At 55.6% G+C, this 15,989-nt stretch overlaps 5 protein-coding genes across 5 annotated transcripts; 3 read left to right on the top strand and 2 right to left on the bottom strand.

Moving 5' to 3' along the window:
• Positions 1-185: 185 nt before the first annotated feature.
• JCM15063_000738 (uncharacterized protein) lies at positions 186-1,677 on the bottom strand (the record flags this gene model as incomplete). The annotated part of the gene is made up of 5 exons (XM_076679695.1): positions 186-587; positions 736-849; positions 920-1,159; positions 1,238-1,291; positions 1,378-1,677. The coding sequence occupies 5 exons, from the start codon at positions 1,675-1,677 to the stop codon at positions 186-188; spliced, it is 1,110 nt and encodes a 369-aa protein (XP_076533243.1).
• A 1,039-nt stretch (positions 1,678-2,716) lies between these two features.
• JCM15063_000737 (uncharacterized protein) lies at positions 2,717-5,018 on the bottom strand (the record flags this gene model as incomplete). Its single annotated transcript, XM_076679694.1, has 8 exons — positions 2,717-3,417; positions 3,476-3,567; positions 3,631-3,692; positions 3,759-3,830; positions 3,891-4,188; positions 4,246-4,541; positions 4,611-4,816; positions 4,874-5,018. 8 exons carry the CDS (start codon positions 5,016-5,018, stop codon positions 2,717-2,719), a joined length of 1,872 nt encoding a protein of 623 aa, XP_076533242.1.
• Positions 5,019-5,172: 154 nt separating this feature from the next.
• On the top strand, positions 5,173-6,026 carry JCM15063_000736 (uncharacterized protein; the record flags this gene model as incomplete). Its single annotated transcript, XM_076679693.1, has 4 exons — positions 5,173-5,230; positions 5,296-5,357; positions 5,428-5,498; positions 5,570-6,026. 4 exons carry the CDS (start codon positions 5,173-5,175, stop codon positions 6,024-6,026), a joined length of 648 nt encoding a protein of 215 aa, XP_076533241.1.
• Positions 6,027-8,898: 2,872 nt separating this feature from the next.
• QCR2 (ubiquinol--cytochrome-c reductase subunit 2) lies at positions 8,899-10,526 on the top strand (the record flags this gene model as incomplete). Its single annotated transcript, XM_076679692.1, has 5 exons — positions 8,899-9,141; positions 9,231-9,352; positions 9,427-10,300; positions 10,372-10,438; positions 10,504-10,526. The coding sequence occupies 5 exons, from the start codon at positions 8,899-8,901 to the stop codon at positions 10,524-10,526; spliced, it is 1,329 nt and encodes a 442-aa protein (XP_076533240.1).
• Positions 10,527-10,872: 346 nt separating this feature from the next.
• JCM15063_000734 (uncharacterized protein) lies at positions 10,873-15,754 on the top strand (the record flags this gene model as incomplete). The annotated part of the gene is made up of 15 exons (XM_076679691.1): positions 10,873-11,452; positions 11,556-11,685; positions 11,767-11,912; positions 11,986-12,330; positions 12,423-12,592; positions 12,678-12,867; positions 12,940-13,302; positions 13,373-13,503; positions 13,593-13,687; positions 13,977-14,573; positions 14,640-14,769; positions 14,835-14,891; positions 14,963-15,472; positions 15,553-15,625; positions 15,705-15,754. The coding sequence occupies 15 exons, from the start codon at positions 10,873-10,875 to the stop codon at positions 15,752-15,754; spliced, it is 3,567 nt and encodes a 1,188-aa protein (XP_076533239.1).
• Between the last annotated feature and the right edge of the window lie 235 nt (positions 15,755-15,989).

The raw sequence follows: 15,989 nt of genomic DNA, 5'->3' as shown, positions 1-15,989 counted from the left end.
ACGTGAGGTGGTGCGCTGCGAGCGAGTGTTGCTTAGGCTTGAGGTGAGGCCGACAGGCGGGAAGGTCACTTCTCGAAGGGCTCGTGCGAAAATCAGGGAGGTGACTTACCCCTAGCCTAGGAAGCTCGGCGAAGTTTTCACGAAGCGCTGCAGTGAGGGACGGATACGTGCACTTGGGTTCCCACCTACTGCGCTTTTAGGGCAGGCAAATCCGACTTAGCGACTCGTGAAGCATCAACTCCGTTGGGCAACATCGCTCTTACCCCTTTGTTCCAATCGTCCTTGAGTCGGATCCAGACCTGACCAGGTACGAGATTGCGCTCGACAATGTCGTATTCAAGCTGGATGAGATCCTTGAGGAGGCCCCGGAGCATCTCAAGCAAGACTTGTTGCTTGTGTTCGACTTGTGACTGATGCATTTTCAGGAGCGCTTGTTCCTTCGTCTTCATCAAAGCTTCGGACAAGTGAGAGTGAAAGCCTTCCCAGCCTGTCGTTTGGAGGAAGTTGGTGTACTGCTCCTCTCCTCGCTCCCCAGGAGAGCCGACCTCGAAAAGCGCCGTGTTGACCTGGTCAAGACTTTTCAAGATCTGTAGGTCACACAAAATCGGCGCGCGGTCAGTGAAAAATAGTTGATCCGTTCAGAATAGGCCTTTGAGCTTACTGTTCTGAAAGTGAAAGGCTGAAAATCGCTGATGTCAAGATGTGTAGATCAAAGGGGAGATTGCCGAGACTTACTTCAAGGTGGGGCAAGCCAATTGGGCGATCGTGACCCTGCACGGTCTGCATCAGGTGCAGGAACTCGCGACCAATTTGACCTTTCGCACGGAAGGTGACGGATTGATTCAGTGACTAAACCTCATTGTCCGGGAACATGTGTATTCACCGTTTCGCGCTGATGGCCTGCGGGCACCTCGCGAACCGATTCCGATGTCATGGAGCGATTTGAGACACAGATCAAACCGAATGCTTCGACGGCGTTCAGAATTTCGAATTGACGCTCCACGTCCACAGGACACTTTTCCCAAGCCGCTTGGAGTTGCTCGACCAGGAAGCTGTGAAGTCGATCCCAACCTTTCTCGACAACGATCTGACGTGCTAATAGCATGTTGGCATCCGGGTGAGCGAAGATCTCCTTAAGTTTGTGTACCTCCCCGAGAACCTGCACAGGATGTGTTGTCAGCCAATCCATCGCGACTAGAGGCCGAGAAGTGCGCCACGACTGCTCCGATGGTCTCACGGTGACAAACGAGCAGAACCTCATGTTCGGCATCGAACCGTACATCTTGATCCACTTCCAACCAGGCACAATCAGCGGCTGTCCGTGCATGATTCAGCTCACGAAGACCGTATACTGAGGCTGTGTCCTGGTGGGCTTACCACTTCTTGAACCGAATTGTACTGCTTGTTCACAAGCGCTCTGAGAGCAGATTCAAGCTCGAGGAACTTGTTGGCCGGGAAAACGTGTTCCTCGTCCGACCAAGCGCTCTTCAGACGGTAGAAACCCTCAGGCTGGGTCAAATCGAAGATGAAGCGCTTGAGAGTGCGCTCAGCTTCGCCATGCCAGGCCTGCCACGATGTAGACGACTGCCCATCGGGCCACGTCTCGGACAGAGTGCGGAGGTGGCCCAGGATGCGCGACGGGCGAGCTTTGAGGAAAGATGAAGGAGATCTCGTCATCGTAGAGTTGAATGCTCGAGATGATCAGAGCAAAAGAAAGAGATGTGGGCAGGAAAAGGACAGTGCAGCTGGATGCGCACGAAGCCCCAAAACTCCGCGGTATCTTGGGATATAGGAAGGACTCTGACCGTTCCAGATAGATCGAGCAAGAGCCGGAAGCTGCGCCCCAAAGCGAGGAATCGCGTCGAGGGTTCGGCTTCAGCTGAAGATTCTCGCTTATCACCTTTTTGCTTCAGCTTCGAGCAGACGCCGTCGGGCGAGCGCTACACCTGTTGACGACGCAAAGTTTTGAGTCCGTCGGCTCGAAGCTCGAGAAAAAAAGGTGTGCTTTAAACGACCGGCAGTTTGACCGCCTCGGTTCGAATGTTCCGGTGTTGGTCGAAGTGGTTCCTCTTGTAGCCCAGTACCGCTTCTTAGCATCTTAGCTAGCTTAAAGGAGGGAAATGCCTTGGTTGCCTTTTCAGCCTTGTTGCCGGGCTTAATCGATGTTTGCGGAACAGCCTCGATCTTTGAGCTTTTGTTGTTGGTAACGCACTCTAGTGCGTTCATCTTTATTCTGACGCATGGGAAAATGTCGACTGGCCGAATCAGCCGCTTGGACAACTGATTGACGGAGGGCGTAGTAAGAATAACCTGAGGGACGTTGAGTAGTCTGAGGTCGGAAATGCATGCTCGGAACCGCACACGCCCACCGAACGGGTGTTATAGCCGATTGGCGTTTTCCTACTCTCCTTCTTCTGAGCTTGCATTGCCACAGATCCGCTCAAGCGACACTCTGCGGATCATCTGCCTCGATCGAGGAGCATCGCGTGCATGGTTGAGGTCGACTCATTTCAGATATCATGAACGGTTGCTAAAGGAACGGTCCTGGGCGCGTCCCGGTCAGCCTAGAGGGTCTGCGTGAGCAGAGAGACATAGTGAGTAATGTGAGGCATCAGGAGCAGTGACACATTCAGCTCGTAGCTTAGTGTGCAAAACGGCAATGTCCAGATCTCGTGTGAATTGGCATCGCTCGCCTGCGTTACACGAGAAACTCCATTCACTTAGCCCCTTCTAGTGATGCCAGCTCAAACAGACTGCCGTATTTCCTACCCATCTCTTCCAACTCTTTCACCATCTCTTCGTGTCGCGCTTCAAGATGACCGAGTTCTACCCGACTCGACGACCCACTTCCAGCATTCGTTGATCCTGGCCGAATATCGTCGTGCTGCTGGTCCTCGATTGGTTGCGGCTTCCGACCTTGTTTCCTCGTCGACATGCCCACTTCCCAAGCATGTTCTTGCATTTCTTTCCAGGCTTCAACATCCGTGACTAGCCGCCTCGATCGTGCCGAGCTCGAAGGGGCGTCGTTCGCTACCCGTGTCCCGAAACGATCTCGAAGCGGACGTGCTGGAGTTTCGTACGAGGATCGTGCGGCGCTCCTGACTGGAACTGCGGGAGACGCGATCAAAGGCGATAGGTCTCTGGGCGGTAAATCGTTGTCATGAGTCGAATCAAAAGCATTGAGGGAAGGTAGAACTGTCAAGCCGCCGATGTCGGCAGCTTCCCAGTACTCGCGTTCTTCTGTTCTCGCAGTTTCTTGCGTAGCAGGTGAAGGTCGTAGAATAGACAGACCTGGCGAAGAGAAGAACGAGTTGGAAAAGGACGTGAAAGAAGCGCTAGATTGCCGCCGGTGGGAGAAAGAGGTCGAAGCAGGGATGACAGGTAGCTGAAACGGAGGGGGGACATAGGGGGAGTTCGCTGAGATAAGAAAGTCAGGTTTGGCACGGGACTAAAGCATGGTAGATCGCAATCTCACCTTGTCTGATTGTCGGCCAGTCGAAAGATCGGAACCAGCTTTGCTGTTTGATCTCCGATATATTCGTTCGTTGCGAGGCTTCCACTAGCAAGCTTCGTAGGGCGACATGGTCTCAGCACACTACATACCTGTCCTGAAGCAAGAGACAAGCCTACCCTGTTATAAAGTCGCGAGCATCCTGGCTCACTTGCATCGTCTCGGGGAATTCGAGGTTCTCCTGAATAACCAAAGTCCATCGTAAGATCAGTCCACGTATGTGATCTGGGCGGAACGAGTGACAGACTTCAAATGCTACGATTCGCTCGTATGTTTCGGCTATAGCTTCCGCAAAAAACGGAGCTTGACCGAAAAGCAGCTGGAACAATGATCGCGACCGTCGGTGAGTAGCACAAGATCAATGGTTCTGGTAACGCACCTCGTATGCGACGATACCGACAGACCACCAGTCAACCTCGCAGCCGTACGCTCTGGCTCGCTCCGTTTCTTTCCACAAAGTCGACTCGAAATCGAATGAATCTTCTGCGACCTTCTCCGCGTGTTGCAGGATCTCGGGGGCGATGTAGTCTGGAGTGCCGACGAGCGCGAGTGCGTACTTGCAAGCTACTGAAGCGGTGGTAGAACCTGAACTTGGTGACAGCGGTGCAGCAGAGCCAAAGTCGGTCACTTGCAGGTGGCCCGAGCCGAGCAGGAGTAGATTGTGCGGTTTGATATCTCTGTGTTGGTTCGGAAGTGAGATGAGAGTCGTTCCAAGTCAGATAGTCGCTACTGACCGATGTGTCCAGCCTTGTCGATGCAGCCAGTCGACCACATCGACCAATTGTGCGATCCAGAATTGCACCCATTCCTCCGGAAGCCCAACGGGCTGGGTTGGGTTGCTTGCCTGCGCCGTCCGAGATTCTAGTAGACTCCAGAGATCACCACCTTGAGCATGAGGGAGAACAACGTGACACGACGTCGAAGAGAGGAAAGATGCCGCGAGGCAAGGTATTCGAGCTGGACCTCGATCCGTCGGCGCCGGTATCCGCCCGAGTTTCAGGACCGCGAGCTCGTGAGCAATACATTGTTGCTGTGGTGAGACGCCAAAACGTCATTTAGTGAGTGATACGGCCTCGATGGAGACGAACGGAGAACCCACTCGTCTCATGCGGAAAGCCCAGCGCCTGTCGACCGTTTTGATCACCAAGACTGGACCAGAGGGTGTCTTTCGACCAGTCAACGTCGATCCTGGCAGAACGAGCTCGACACGATTGAACGGTCCGGAGGAAGATAGGGTCGAAATTGGAAGGAAATCTTCAATTGCGAGGGCGGTCGAAGCAACTCTTTTGAGCGGTGGAGGCAGTTCTGCATCGGAATGCTCTCGTCAAAGATGATCGTTTCGCGTGATCGTGAAGATCATACCTTTGCGAGCATTTTGCAGATCGAGACATCGCAGAATTGTTCGATGAAGCAACTCATCCGTCGGGAGGGCGGGGCAAGATTGACGCGTAGGCAATTCTTGAACGGCTTGTATGATCTCGATTCTTCTGTCAGACCATGCCGACATCCTAATCTCGAGTGATAACGAGCACTCGGAGCGTTGACGCGGAAATGTGGGAAACAACCGTCGACTGCGAGCGCAAGTCGTTTCATCAGCAGCTATCCCTCTCCTCGATAGTCACCTGCACTCTACACTTCCTCGCAGCCCGCACACGGACAAGATGGCTCCCGCGGCGACAAAATCGAAAGCATACAGCAACCCAGTCTCGACACAAGCAGGTTAGCCAAGTCGCGCTCAGCCGCGCTCTCTCGTCCCAGTTCTGACCCGCTCGTACACGCAACAGATGATGTCAAGTACAAGAACAAATACAAGGAGCTCAAGACCAAAGTGTCCGAGATTGAAGAGGTACAGTAATTCGGCCCCCATCGGCTGTTCCCGAAGAGCATCGCGTTGACGACATACCTGCGCTGCACAGGACAACACGAAGCTGTCGGTCAAGATCCTCAAGAGCAAGAAGGCTATTCAGCGTCTGCGGATAGAGAGAGCGTGCGTACCTCTCCTGCCGCTCGTTCCCACCACTTGATTGTTGACCCTACCGTAAACGCTGGTTTGCACAGAATCCTGTACGATCGACTGAAAGATACGACCGCTCCGACGAACCCATATGGGCTCTCCTCGGCGGCACACCTCGCAACGCTCGCATCTTCTACCGAACCGACCGCATCGACTTCGCAGCCTGCGTCCATCCTCGCAAAGCCGACATACCCTCTCGCAGATCCCACTGCGCCAGATCTGTTCCTCCGACAGCTCGATGCACAGAAACTCGCAGCGCTGCAACGGGGAGAAGCAGGATTTGGCGAGATCCCCCGAGCTGGAGTCGAAGGCGAGGGAGCGCCGGCAAAGGAGGAGCAAGCACTGCTGAATGCGGGACCTCCCGTGGATGTCGAACAACCACCGTATCCGAACGGGACCACCAATGGTGCGCCCGCTCCCGAGCCAGCCGAAGCTGTGCAGCCGCTCGCAGCCTTGCCAGACAGTACGGTCGACGCGCAAATGCACCTGGATCAAGCCTGAAACCCTCTTCATGCAGTGTAGCTATACTTCACTGCTTTGGTGTCGTGACTTCCGTAACCCTGCAACTTGTTGTTTCAAACTCTTTCGCTAGATCTCGGTGTCACAAGCCGGGGACCGCACCATATGCCAGATCTAAGCAACTTGTCAAGTTTCTCGGACGATGCCTTTCCCGCTCTACGCATTCGGAACAGCAGGCAAGAGTTCGACAAAATGAGAGTTCTTTGCTGAGATTACAAGAACAAGTATGGGTGGAAAGTTCTGTGTGCATGTTGCCTTGGTTATGAAACCTCTACTCGAGTGGGTGATTCTACAATGCTCGTGTGAGGCGATTAAACTGGCGTTTCGGCTCTTCTTCGCCAGGAAAAGGACCAGTCTCCGTTGAACGCCCTCGACGTATCGAGTTCGTCCCCAATGATGGAAGATAGTCGTGTTGTGGGACTGCAGGGAGCACAAGTATCGCGCAGAGGTCAGCACGAGGGTCATCGAACGCTCAGAGCAATCGAGATGAACTGACAGGTGATTTCTGAAGAAGTAAAGAGTCGCCCACCTCGCGCTGCCGTTTTGTCTTCTCATCAAATGTGCATGTACTCGCCTTGTTCTCCTGGATATTCCTATGTCATCACGCGTGACCGCTCGCTCGATTCCAACCTCAGATGCGCCTTCTTCACAGTCTAATAACGTACCAAGTGATGGCGCGCTCTACGCGGTACGCGCCTCGAGCTCGCCGAAATGGGAACGATCACTGGTCTTCGGCTGCACGTCACGGTGGGGATGATAGGCATTCACCGTCTGGGCTCTGATCCGCCGACGATGCAGCCGTATATCTCAGCAGCAAAGGCTCAGACGAGTGACAGAGGTTACACTCATCGAAACTACGACTTCCCTTTGAAACAGAATCCACGACTTCCCTTTAAGCCTGAAGCTTCCCGAACGACCAGGAAAGCCCGGGTTTGAGCTTGGTATTGCCCAGCTACGGGATAGAGGGTGGTTATGTGGTTCGTCTTCCGCGATAGCATCTCGTACTCTATAGATTTCAGCCCCTGCGCTTGTGTTTCTCGGGACAGTCTTCGTTTCACAGACGTGCGGACATCGAGAGCTCAGGGAGGGAGACGGAGATCAATGCGAGAGAACCCAGCGCGAAGCAGTCGAGCTCACAGCCGATAGAATGCTATAGGCAGCTCTTGACAATTGGTGACTCCGGTCAAAGCACCAAAAAGACATCGAGATCTTCCCGAGGAGATCCAACGTCGGTCTTACCGCAAGAGGGACAAATAGCCCGCTCAGCGCTGGAGGCCCGCACAACTGAGAAAAGGTCAGATGGGCGATAGCTTTTCTCCGAAGCTCTATCGGCTAGACTTCCCCTCCCAGCGGAGCGAGATATGTCAATATTGATTGTCATCCACGCAACCGTGTCCACTATCATCGTAATGGTGACACAGCGTGCGGTCCACGCTGTGGGGTTGAACCTTATCGTCGGCACAGTCTACCAAATCTGGGCACGCGAGAGCACGCAAGGTCTGGAGCACGCAAGGTCAACCGAGCAGACCTGCAGCTTCGGGATACCTTGGATCGAGAACGCGATTGTACATGACAGAGTGGTAAAAGGGTTTTGTCTCGTGAAGACCCAAAATCCGCTGCAGCTGTGATGCGTTACCCAAGCAGACTGTTGTTTCCGGTGTACGAGACAGTTGGCCGCTACCTGCTGCTGAGGTTTAAGCGCTCGCAACCTACCTTGTTACGGATCTTGCGTCCCATATCCTCGCGTTGCCACAAATGAACTGATCCAGCGCCTGTAGTAATGCGCTGCTGCGTTCGATTGCACGCCCTGCAAGTCTCTCCCTTTCCCTCCTTGTGTCTTGACCGCATCCATCTCCGACTGCGGGCGGACTCGAGACCTGTGCTTGTTGGCTTGGACGAGGGTCCGTGCCGGTCCGCTCCGTCATACGCGGTCGATCGACTCCCGAGAACTTCACGATTCGGAACGTCATGTCCAGCTTAGGCATGCGAGAGAAAGGGACCGCGCACGACACGGTCTCGATTATCCTATCTCCTCGACGGCTACAACGACGTGAGTCTTCAAACCTTGACCGCCGGACATCGATCAGCTACGCTGCTTTCAGAAGAGAGGAATCTGCTTCTATGATTCAGCTCGACGCTCAAGAACGATGACGCGATCGGTTGGTACAAGGAAGTCGAGTTCGAAGAGAGCCCAGAGACACGGGGAACATGGGGACATTGCAGGTATCGACTCGGTTCTGCGGAATCCGATTCGAGCAGCCGGTCAGTCGAGGAAGGATGACAATTGATAGGACGTCGATCGAAGTGTCAAGTAGCAAGGTGACAGGAGAAATTGCAAGCGGATGATAGCTTCAACCATAATTACGTCAGCTGGGAGTTCAGCATTTAGGTTATTTCGGAGAGACGATGTCGGACAACCGTCAGTACGAAGCGGGCATGGGAAGAGGTGGAGCAACGATTCATCCTTCTGCGGTCGGACCCGCTCGAAACCCGAAGATTGCCCTGACGTATACGTTGCTGATTGGGCTACCTCGTGACAGCGGTCTCGTGTCTTTCAGCTCGGCGTCTCGTGCACGCTGCGATTGTTGAGCGATCGGCGGCAACGCCAGACGGTTCCGACCGACTGAGAGAGCGACGAGGAGGGCAGAAGAGACACGCGTTCCGGAACCCAGAGGACCAGAACTGTGAGAGAGACAGGTACGACTAGGGCATTCCACAAGTAGAGGAGCCGCATTCAAGCAAAGCGGATGACGGGTGAGGTGCGAGATGAAACCGTCGAGGCCAATTGGTCGAGACACCCAAGAGGCCTGATTCCTCTCACCTCTCCTACACGTCCCTCCCTCGCGCTGTCAGCATGAGTCTCCCTACCCTCCGCACCTCCGCCATCCGCACCCGTGCCCCGCGCGTGGTCGCCGGAGCGCGCGCGTATGCCACTCCGTCGTCTTCCCTTTTCTCGGTGCAAGACGCCAACGGTGTCAAGGTCGCTAGCTCGGAGACGGCTGCTCCCACGAGCGCCATCTCGGTCGTCATCAAGGCCGGTTCCCGATACGAGCCCGCGCCCGGAGTCGCGCACGTCTTGAAGAACTCGCTGTTCAAGGTGCGGCTCGCGATCTCTCACACGCTGCCCCGCTTCCCGGTGCACTCGAGTTCCCGACAACAGATTGCTGACCGAGTTCCGCTATGCAGAACACGAGCAAGCGCAGCCAGATCCGATTGGTCCGAGAAACCGAACTCCTCGGTGGTGTGCTCTCGTCGGCTCTCTCGCGGGAGCACTTGGTCCTCACTGCCGAGTTCTTGAAGGGCGACGAGTAAGTCCTTCGTCCCCGAGCTGTACTCCCGGAGTCATATGCTGACCCCCTTGACACCTGGTGACCACCTACAGGGGATACTTCGCAGAGGCGCTTGGAGATGCCATCACGGAGGCCAAGTTCGCCCCCCACGAGTACGCCGAGGAGGTCGTGCCTCAAGTCGCTGCCGAGTACGAGCAGGCGATCCGGGATTCGACCACCTACGCGTTCGACCTCACCCACCAGCTCGCGTTCCGCAACGGACTCGGCAACTCGCTCTTTGCCTCGCCCCACACCGCCGTCGAGCACTCGACCATCACCTCGTTCGCCAAGACCGCTTTCTCGCCTTCGAACCTTGCCGTCATCGGATCGAACGTCGAGGCCAACCAACTGAAGTCGCTCGTCGGCGAGTTCTTCGCCTCGGGTCCCGCTTCGTCCTCGTCGATCTCGTCGACTGGCTCGAAGTACTACGGCGGTGAGGTCCGCGTCCCGTCGGTCGGCCACTCGCCCATCGACCAGTTCTTGATCGCGTTCGAGGGTGCGTCGTCCGCCTCGGCTGAGTTCGCCGTTCTGCGATACCTCCTCGGCGGCGAGTCGTCGATCAAGTGGTCGACTGGATCGTCCCCGCTCTCCAAGCTCGCATCGACCAACGTTTCGGCGCAAGCATTCAACCTCGCCTACTCGGACGCTGGCCTGTTCGGTATCTCGGTCAAGGCACCGACCGCGCAAGTCGCTGATGTCGCGTCGAAGGCGCTGTCCGAGTTCAGGACGATTGCCAAGGGTGCTTCGGACGAGGCGATCAAGCAAGCGATCGCCAAGGCCAAGTTCGCCGCTGCTGCCGCGCTCGAGACGAGGTACGGCCAGGTCGAGCTCGTTGGCGCGCAGCTCGCGTCGCAGGGCAAGGCGCCTGCCTCGCTCGAGGACGTCTTTGCTGCTCTTGACAAGGTCTCGGCCGAGTCGATCGCCAAGGTCAGTTGGCCCTGGCCTCGCACACTATGGTCGCACAGAGGATCGAATGCTGATGTGATCGTGTTCCGCAGGCTGCCGAATCCGCTCTCAAGAGCAAACCTACCACCGTTGCCGTCGGTAACACGCACGCTCTCCCTTGTAAGCTTGTCGTCCACTTCGTGCAGACGTTGCGGTCAGTACTGATGGTGTCGCTCGCGTTCCAGACGCCGACTCGATCGGTCTGTAAGTGTCGCGTGTGCAGTGCAGGCGAGAGAAGAAGGAGAAGAAGAAGAAGCTCCCGCCCTAAAACGATAGAATAGGTTCGTTGCGTGCGTGCATGTGTGTTTAAAACCCCCTCCCAAGCGAGTCGGCGGGACCTCGCCCTTTTTCCCTTTCCCCATCCAGTCTCTTTTTGTTTTCCTTGTCTTCCTTGTTCCTCCTCCCTCTTTATTCAATCCGAAAAATGCCCTGAAGGGCAGTTCGCAGTACTCGTCGATGGCAGTTGTAGAGTTTCGCGAGAAGCGACTTTCTGAGTGCTCCGCGCGTGCGGTTTCATCATCCTCAATCAAGCTACTTCTGATTGACTCGACTCGATGTCCCGGCTTCCGCCTCCAACCGATGGAGCAAGCAGCTCGGCTTCGTCTTCGCGTCCAGTTGGCCCAGGGTCAGCATCTCGCAACCCTGCCCCACCTGGCGCCGCTTCGTCCGCACCTCCATCGCGGCCGTCCGCCCCGTCGACGAACGTCAAAGGGTCAACTGGAAGTGGTTCAGGGCTCGTCGCGTCCATGACTCGACAAGCGCGCCCTCCTGCGCCTGGAACTGCGGCACGAGGTGGAGCCGGACCTCGTCCGCAAAGCAACGTCGGTGCACGCTTGCTCAAGAAACGACAGAGTGTCGCGTACCACCCGAGTCATGCCGCGCCCCGGAGTGGACCTCCCCCGGCCATCCCGGCCGTACCCTCGTTGCCGTTAGGCTCGACGCATTCGATCCCTCAAGATGTTGGGCCCAGTTCTACGAGAGCACCGTCATCTGCAGTAGCGGGATCAAGTGGAGCTGGATCGAACGGAGTGGCGCAACCGCTTGCACCTTCGAGGACTCAGGGAGAAAACCAATTGTTCGCTACCGGACTCGATGTCGACCAACTCGCGAGCGAAGGGTTCAAACCCGAGGACTGTGAGCATTCGACTCTCCTTAATTCCTCGTTCGCGCGCAAGCGCCTTGCTGAAGGTTGTTGCGTCATCTCCGATCACATGGACGTCGGTTCCTTTTCGTGCAGTTCTCAAATCGAGTCTACCAGCGGGAAGCGATCAAGGGGCAGCTCGGATGGACGATTTGCGCAGGCTCAAAGGTCAAGTTGAAAGCGCGATGAAGATCACCGAGAGTGAACTACAGCGCAGCGTGTTCAAGTACGCATTTCGAGCACGTTTCCCTCTAAACGATGTCACATTTCCGTTGACACAAGACTACAATCGTCGTTGCGTGCGCAGCAACTACGCCGACTTTGTCGTCATCTCGAAAGAAATCGCCACGCTCGAGAACGAGATGCTCGAACTCAAAGGAGTGTTGGAAGAATGGAGAACAGTGCCCGAATCGCTTGAAGGTGGATGGGGCGGAGACGACGATCTCTTGCTGGGTGCGCAACACTTTTCCTCTCACTCCGTAGACAATCACAGACATTCTGAAGCGGTCGAGGAACTGTACAACAGGTGGCGGAAGTTCGAATCGCAGGAACGCGCGCAATTCGATCGCCGACCTCGCAACGCTGTACAAATCGCAATTGTCGGCACTATGGGAAGGGGTCGAAGGTGCCCAGAAACTATTGCCGTACACCCCTGGACGACACATCATCGCAGAGGCTTCAACGTTTGTCGAACTGCATTCGGCAACGTACAAACCGAAACAACTCGTGCACCTGTTCCTCCTGAATGACGCCATGCTCGTATCGGTCAAGAAACGTAGAGGTCCCGGAATCGGAGGGGCGGTTCGACTTGTCGCCGAGAGATGTTTCAACCTGAGCGAGATTGTCGTGGTCGATCTCAAAGACGGCGGTGGTGAGTCGTCATGTACTCTTGCGACAGCTTTTCAACTAATGTAGAGTCGTACTGATTTCGCTCGGGGATGTATCGCTGTCAATGTGGGACAGATCTTCAAAACGCGGTCAAGATCAAACGGGGCAAAGAGACGATCATTTTCAAAACTGACAAGGCCGAGGACAAGCGCATGCTCTTGCTCGCGTTCAAAAAAGTCGCAGAGGAGCTCATGAACAAGAAGCGCAAGGAGATGCTCAGTGAAGCCGAAGCGCGCAAAGGTGACGTACGTGCTTTGTCCTCTCTCTCACAACTAGACGGGACGCGCCAAAGCTGAAACTAATTCAACTTTCTCCCCGTGTACTGTACAGCCCTCAGGACTCAGGAACGACTACGATGGGTCGTTCAACTCGAGCGAGTTCAACCCGGCGTCGATCCTCGGGTTTGTCAGGGACGACCCGAGCGGGAAGGACTCGAGCTGGATCGGAGACTACTCGGACGAATTGTCGGTCGCGATCTCGACGAGGTCGTTCGAAGATGCGGTCGTGTTGGTTGAAAAAGGTCAGTCTCGCATGTATCTCGCAAAAAGCGAGAACGGGCATCACCCTGACGCCTTTTCGAAACGTTCTCCAGGCAAATCAATCTTGCCTCAACTGGCGAGCAACTCGCACACGTCGTACCAATTGCGAGCGAAACTCGATGCGCGCACTTCGGAACTTGTCGCATCGCTCCTGCACGACTTGGCGGACCCTGCATTGCGCAAGACTGGGGTCGTCGGCACGACGGCATGGCTGCTGCGACTCGGACAGGGTGAACACGCTCGTGAGACGTTCCTCACGGCGCGAGGAACCCTGTTGCGGAAACGGGCACGACAGATCAAGTTTGAAGGCGACATCAGCATGTACATTTCGGAACTCGCGATGGTGTGTTTCACGTTGATCAAGAACACGTGCGAGTGGTACATGGCGGCATTCAAAGACAACCGGATGGCTTCGGGTATGCTTCTCACCTCGATCTCCCCGAAGGTAGGGGTCCCCGAGCTGATCATGGACAAGGGTCTGTACAGGGTTCGTGCGGTGGGCGAGTGCGCAGGTCGAGATTTACGCCGAGATCTTCCGACGCCAGGTGTACGGTGCGGACCAAGATGGCAAAGTCGTGCAAGAATCGCTCGAGGTGACAAAAGCACACGGCGCCATGGTACGTGGTCCCTCTGTCTGCGCGGTCTGCGCTCAGAAAGGGATCTCATTGACTGATGTTTCACCTTGTGTGACGAATCTCTTCTGTAGCTTCGGGATGTCGGGTTGGATTTCTCGTTCTTGCTCGATGGCTTGTTGCGACCGCCACCGGCCAAGTCCTCGCTGCCGGATGCGAAGCCTGCGAGGTCAGCCAACGATGCAAACTCGGCTACGGTTGTGGGAGAGAACCAATTGCGACGGCCGAACCAACAACCGGGTGCAGCAGTCGCTATGGCGAGAAAGAGTATTTATCAAAGCTCGCAGGGCGGGCAGGGGGAGGAATCGAGACCGCCGATGCCAACGAGAGGTGTGCAATGATGAGGAATCTTGCAGCCTATAGCTACTACGCAGGCTACTTGAAAGAGAGATCACGATGTTGGTCGTAATCTGTTTGCGATTGATTGATATTAATCGTTGGTTTGGCTACTGTATTAGCACCGCACGCCTACTCGGCTCACCTCTTCCCCAGCTTCATCACGTGTACGATCCTTGCGCAGAGATCAGACACCCTCTCGAGCGCAACAAGCAGATCAGGACAGCGACCGCAAACATGGCCTCAAGTGAAGGGACGTCGTCATCGTCATCGCAGCTGACGGTCAACATCAAGGGACCCTCGGATGTCAAGCTCTCGATCACGATCGACGCAGACGCGACCGTCGAGCAGCTCAAACAGGCCATCGCCGATCAGCACGCCGACTTTGCCAAGGACAACCAACGCCTGATCTTCTCGGGTCGAGTCCTCAAGGACGAGCAACCGCTCGCTTCGTACGGCGTCAAGAATGGCGTCGCGATCCACCTCGCAAGCTTCATCGTCGTGTACTTTGCCTCGATGCGACCGATTACTGACCGCTCCGACTCCCACTCGTCACAGGTTAAAGGAGCGAAACCCGCCGCAAGCAGCTCGACCTCGCCCGCCTCGCGTGGACCCTCCGAAGCCGCAGGGGTCCCGAGCACGTTTGGTGCAGGACAACAAGTCATGGGCAACCCGCTCGCGCCCCTCATGAACGCCCAGTACGCCGGTCAGCTCGGAGGGTACGTTTCCACTTTCCCTCCTCCTCGTCCATTCGATTCATACTCACATTCCCAAACAAGCTACAGGTTTAACCCGTTCACAGAGATGGGCATCAACCCGAACGACCCCAACTATGTTCAAAACATGATGAACAGTCCCGAAGTCCAGAGCCAGATGAACCGCCTGCTCGCGGATCCTGCCATTGTCGATCAGATGGCACGTTCTGCGACTTTCACACTCATCAGGAAGTCACTGTCCTGACCCCTTGATCCTCTTGACAGATCGAGTCGAACCCGCAACTACAAGCGATGGGTCCGCAAGTTCGACAGATCATGCAGGTACGTAATCCGCCTCTCTCAGCTGCCTATCTCCGGCTGTACTGACATATTCTTGGCGTGATTTTCTGCAGTCGGAGCACTTCCGCAACTTTGTCACCAACCCGCAAGCAATGAACAACATGATGCAAATGATGGGAGGTGGAGCTGGAGCTGGAGCCGGGGGTTTCCCGCCTCCTGGCGCATTCGGATTCGGTAGTGGACAAAACGCAAACCCGGCAAGTGGTGCGGCGGGTCCAACGAACTTGTTCAACCCGTGGGCCTCGACGCCTTCCTCGCCTCCTCCTGCTACCTCGACGGATCCATCAGGGACCGCCGCACCGACGGGAGCTGGAACGAATGCCAATTCGGCGACAGCGACGGGACCGGGAGCATTCAACCCGTTCCGAGGGTTCGAAGGCGCTACCGGTCAGGGTGCAACACAAGCACCGGACCTTGGATCGATGATGCAGAACCTCGCCCAACTGCAACAGATGCAACAAATGTTTGGAGGGGGTGCAGGGTTTGGAGCGGGAGGTATGGGTTCGTTTGGCAACTCGGGATCGAGCTCGACGCCTCAAGTCCCACCAGAAGAGCGATTCGCAGTAAGAGATCTCTGCAACTCGGATACCGATGAGGTATTACCTCTTTGGACTCAGAACTGACTGGGATTGGGGTTTTGCAGACTCAACTCGAACAAATGCAAGCCATGGGATTCACAGACGCTTCTCGCAATGTTCGAGCTCTCCTCGCGGCTGGTAAGTTGGCTTTTCCAGCTCCAAATCAAAGCCGATGTACGCGCGTGGGTTCTGATCCTGTTGTTCTCACCTATGCAAGGCGGCAATGTCGAAGCCGCCATTTCGTACCTGTTTGATCAACCTCAATGATCTGGCTCTATTCCCGAATGGGACGCTCGAATCATCTTTTGTGCTTGTAACATAACCTCTTTCTTTCCCTTCTTTCCTTTCCCCTTTTCTCTTTCGCGAGAAAGGTCAGATCTGGTCGTTCGAGCAATACGCTGCAGAACCCTTCTTGACAATGGAGCGAGCGAGCGAATGAGCGAATGAGAGAGATGTATGGAAGAACACAGTACAAGTTCAAGGATTACAACAATGACTGGAG

The sequence above is a fragment of the Sporobolomyces koalae genome (assembly GCF_050403365.1).
Source record: "Sporobolomyces koalae JCM15063 DNA, S_koalae_JCM15063T_v1_ctg25, whole genome shotgun sequence".
NCBI lineage: Eukaryota > Fungi > Basidiomycota > Microbotryomycetes > Sporidiobolales > Sporidiobolaceae > Sporobolomyces > Sporobolomyces koalae.
Note: the sequence above shows the minus strand (reverse complement) of the source record. Positions and strands in the feature narration are given on the sequence as shown.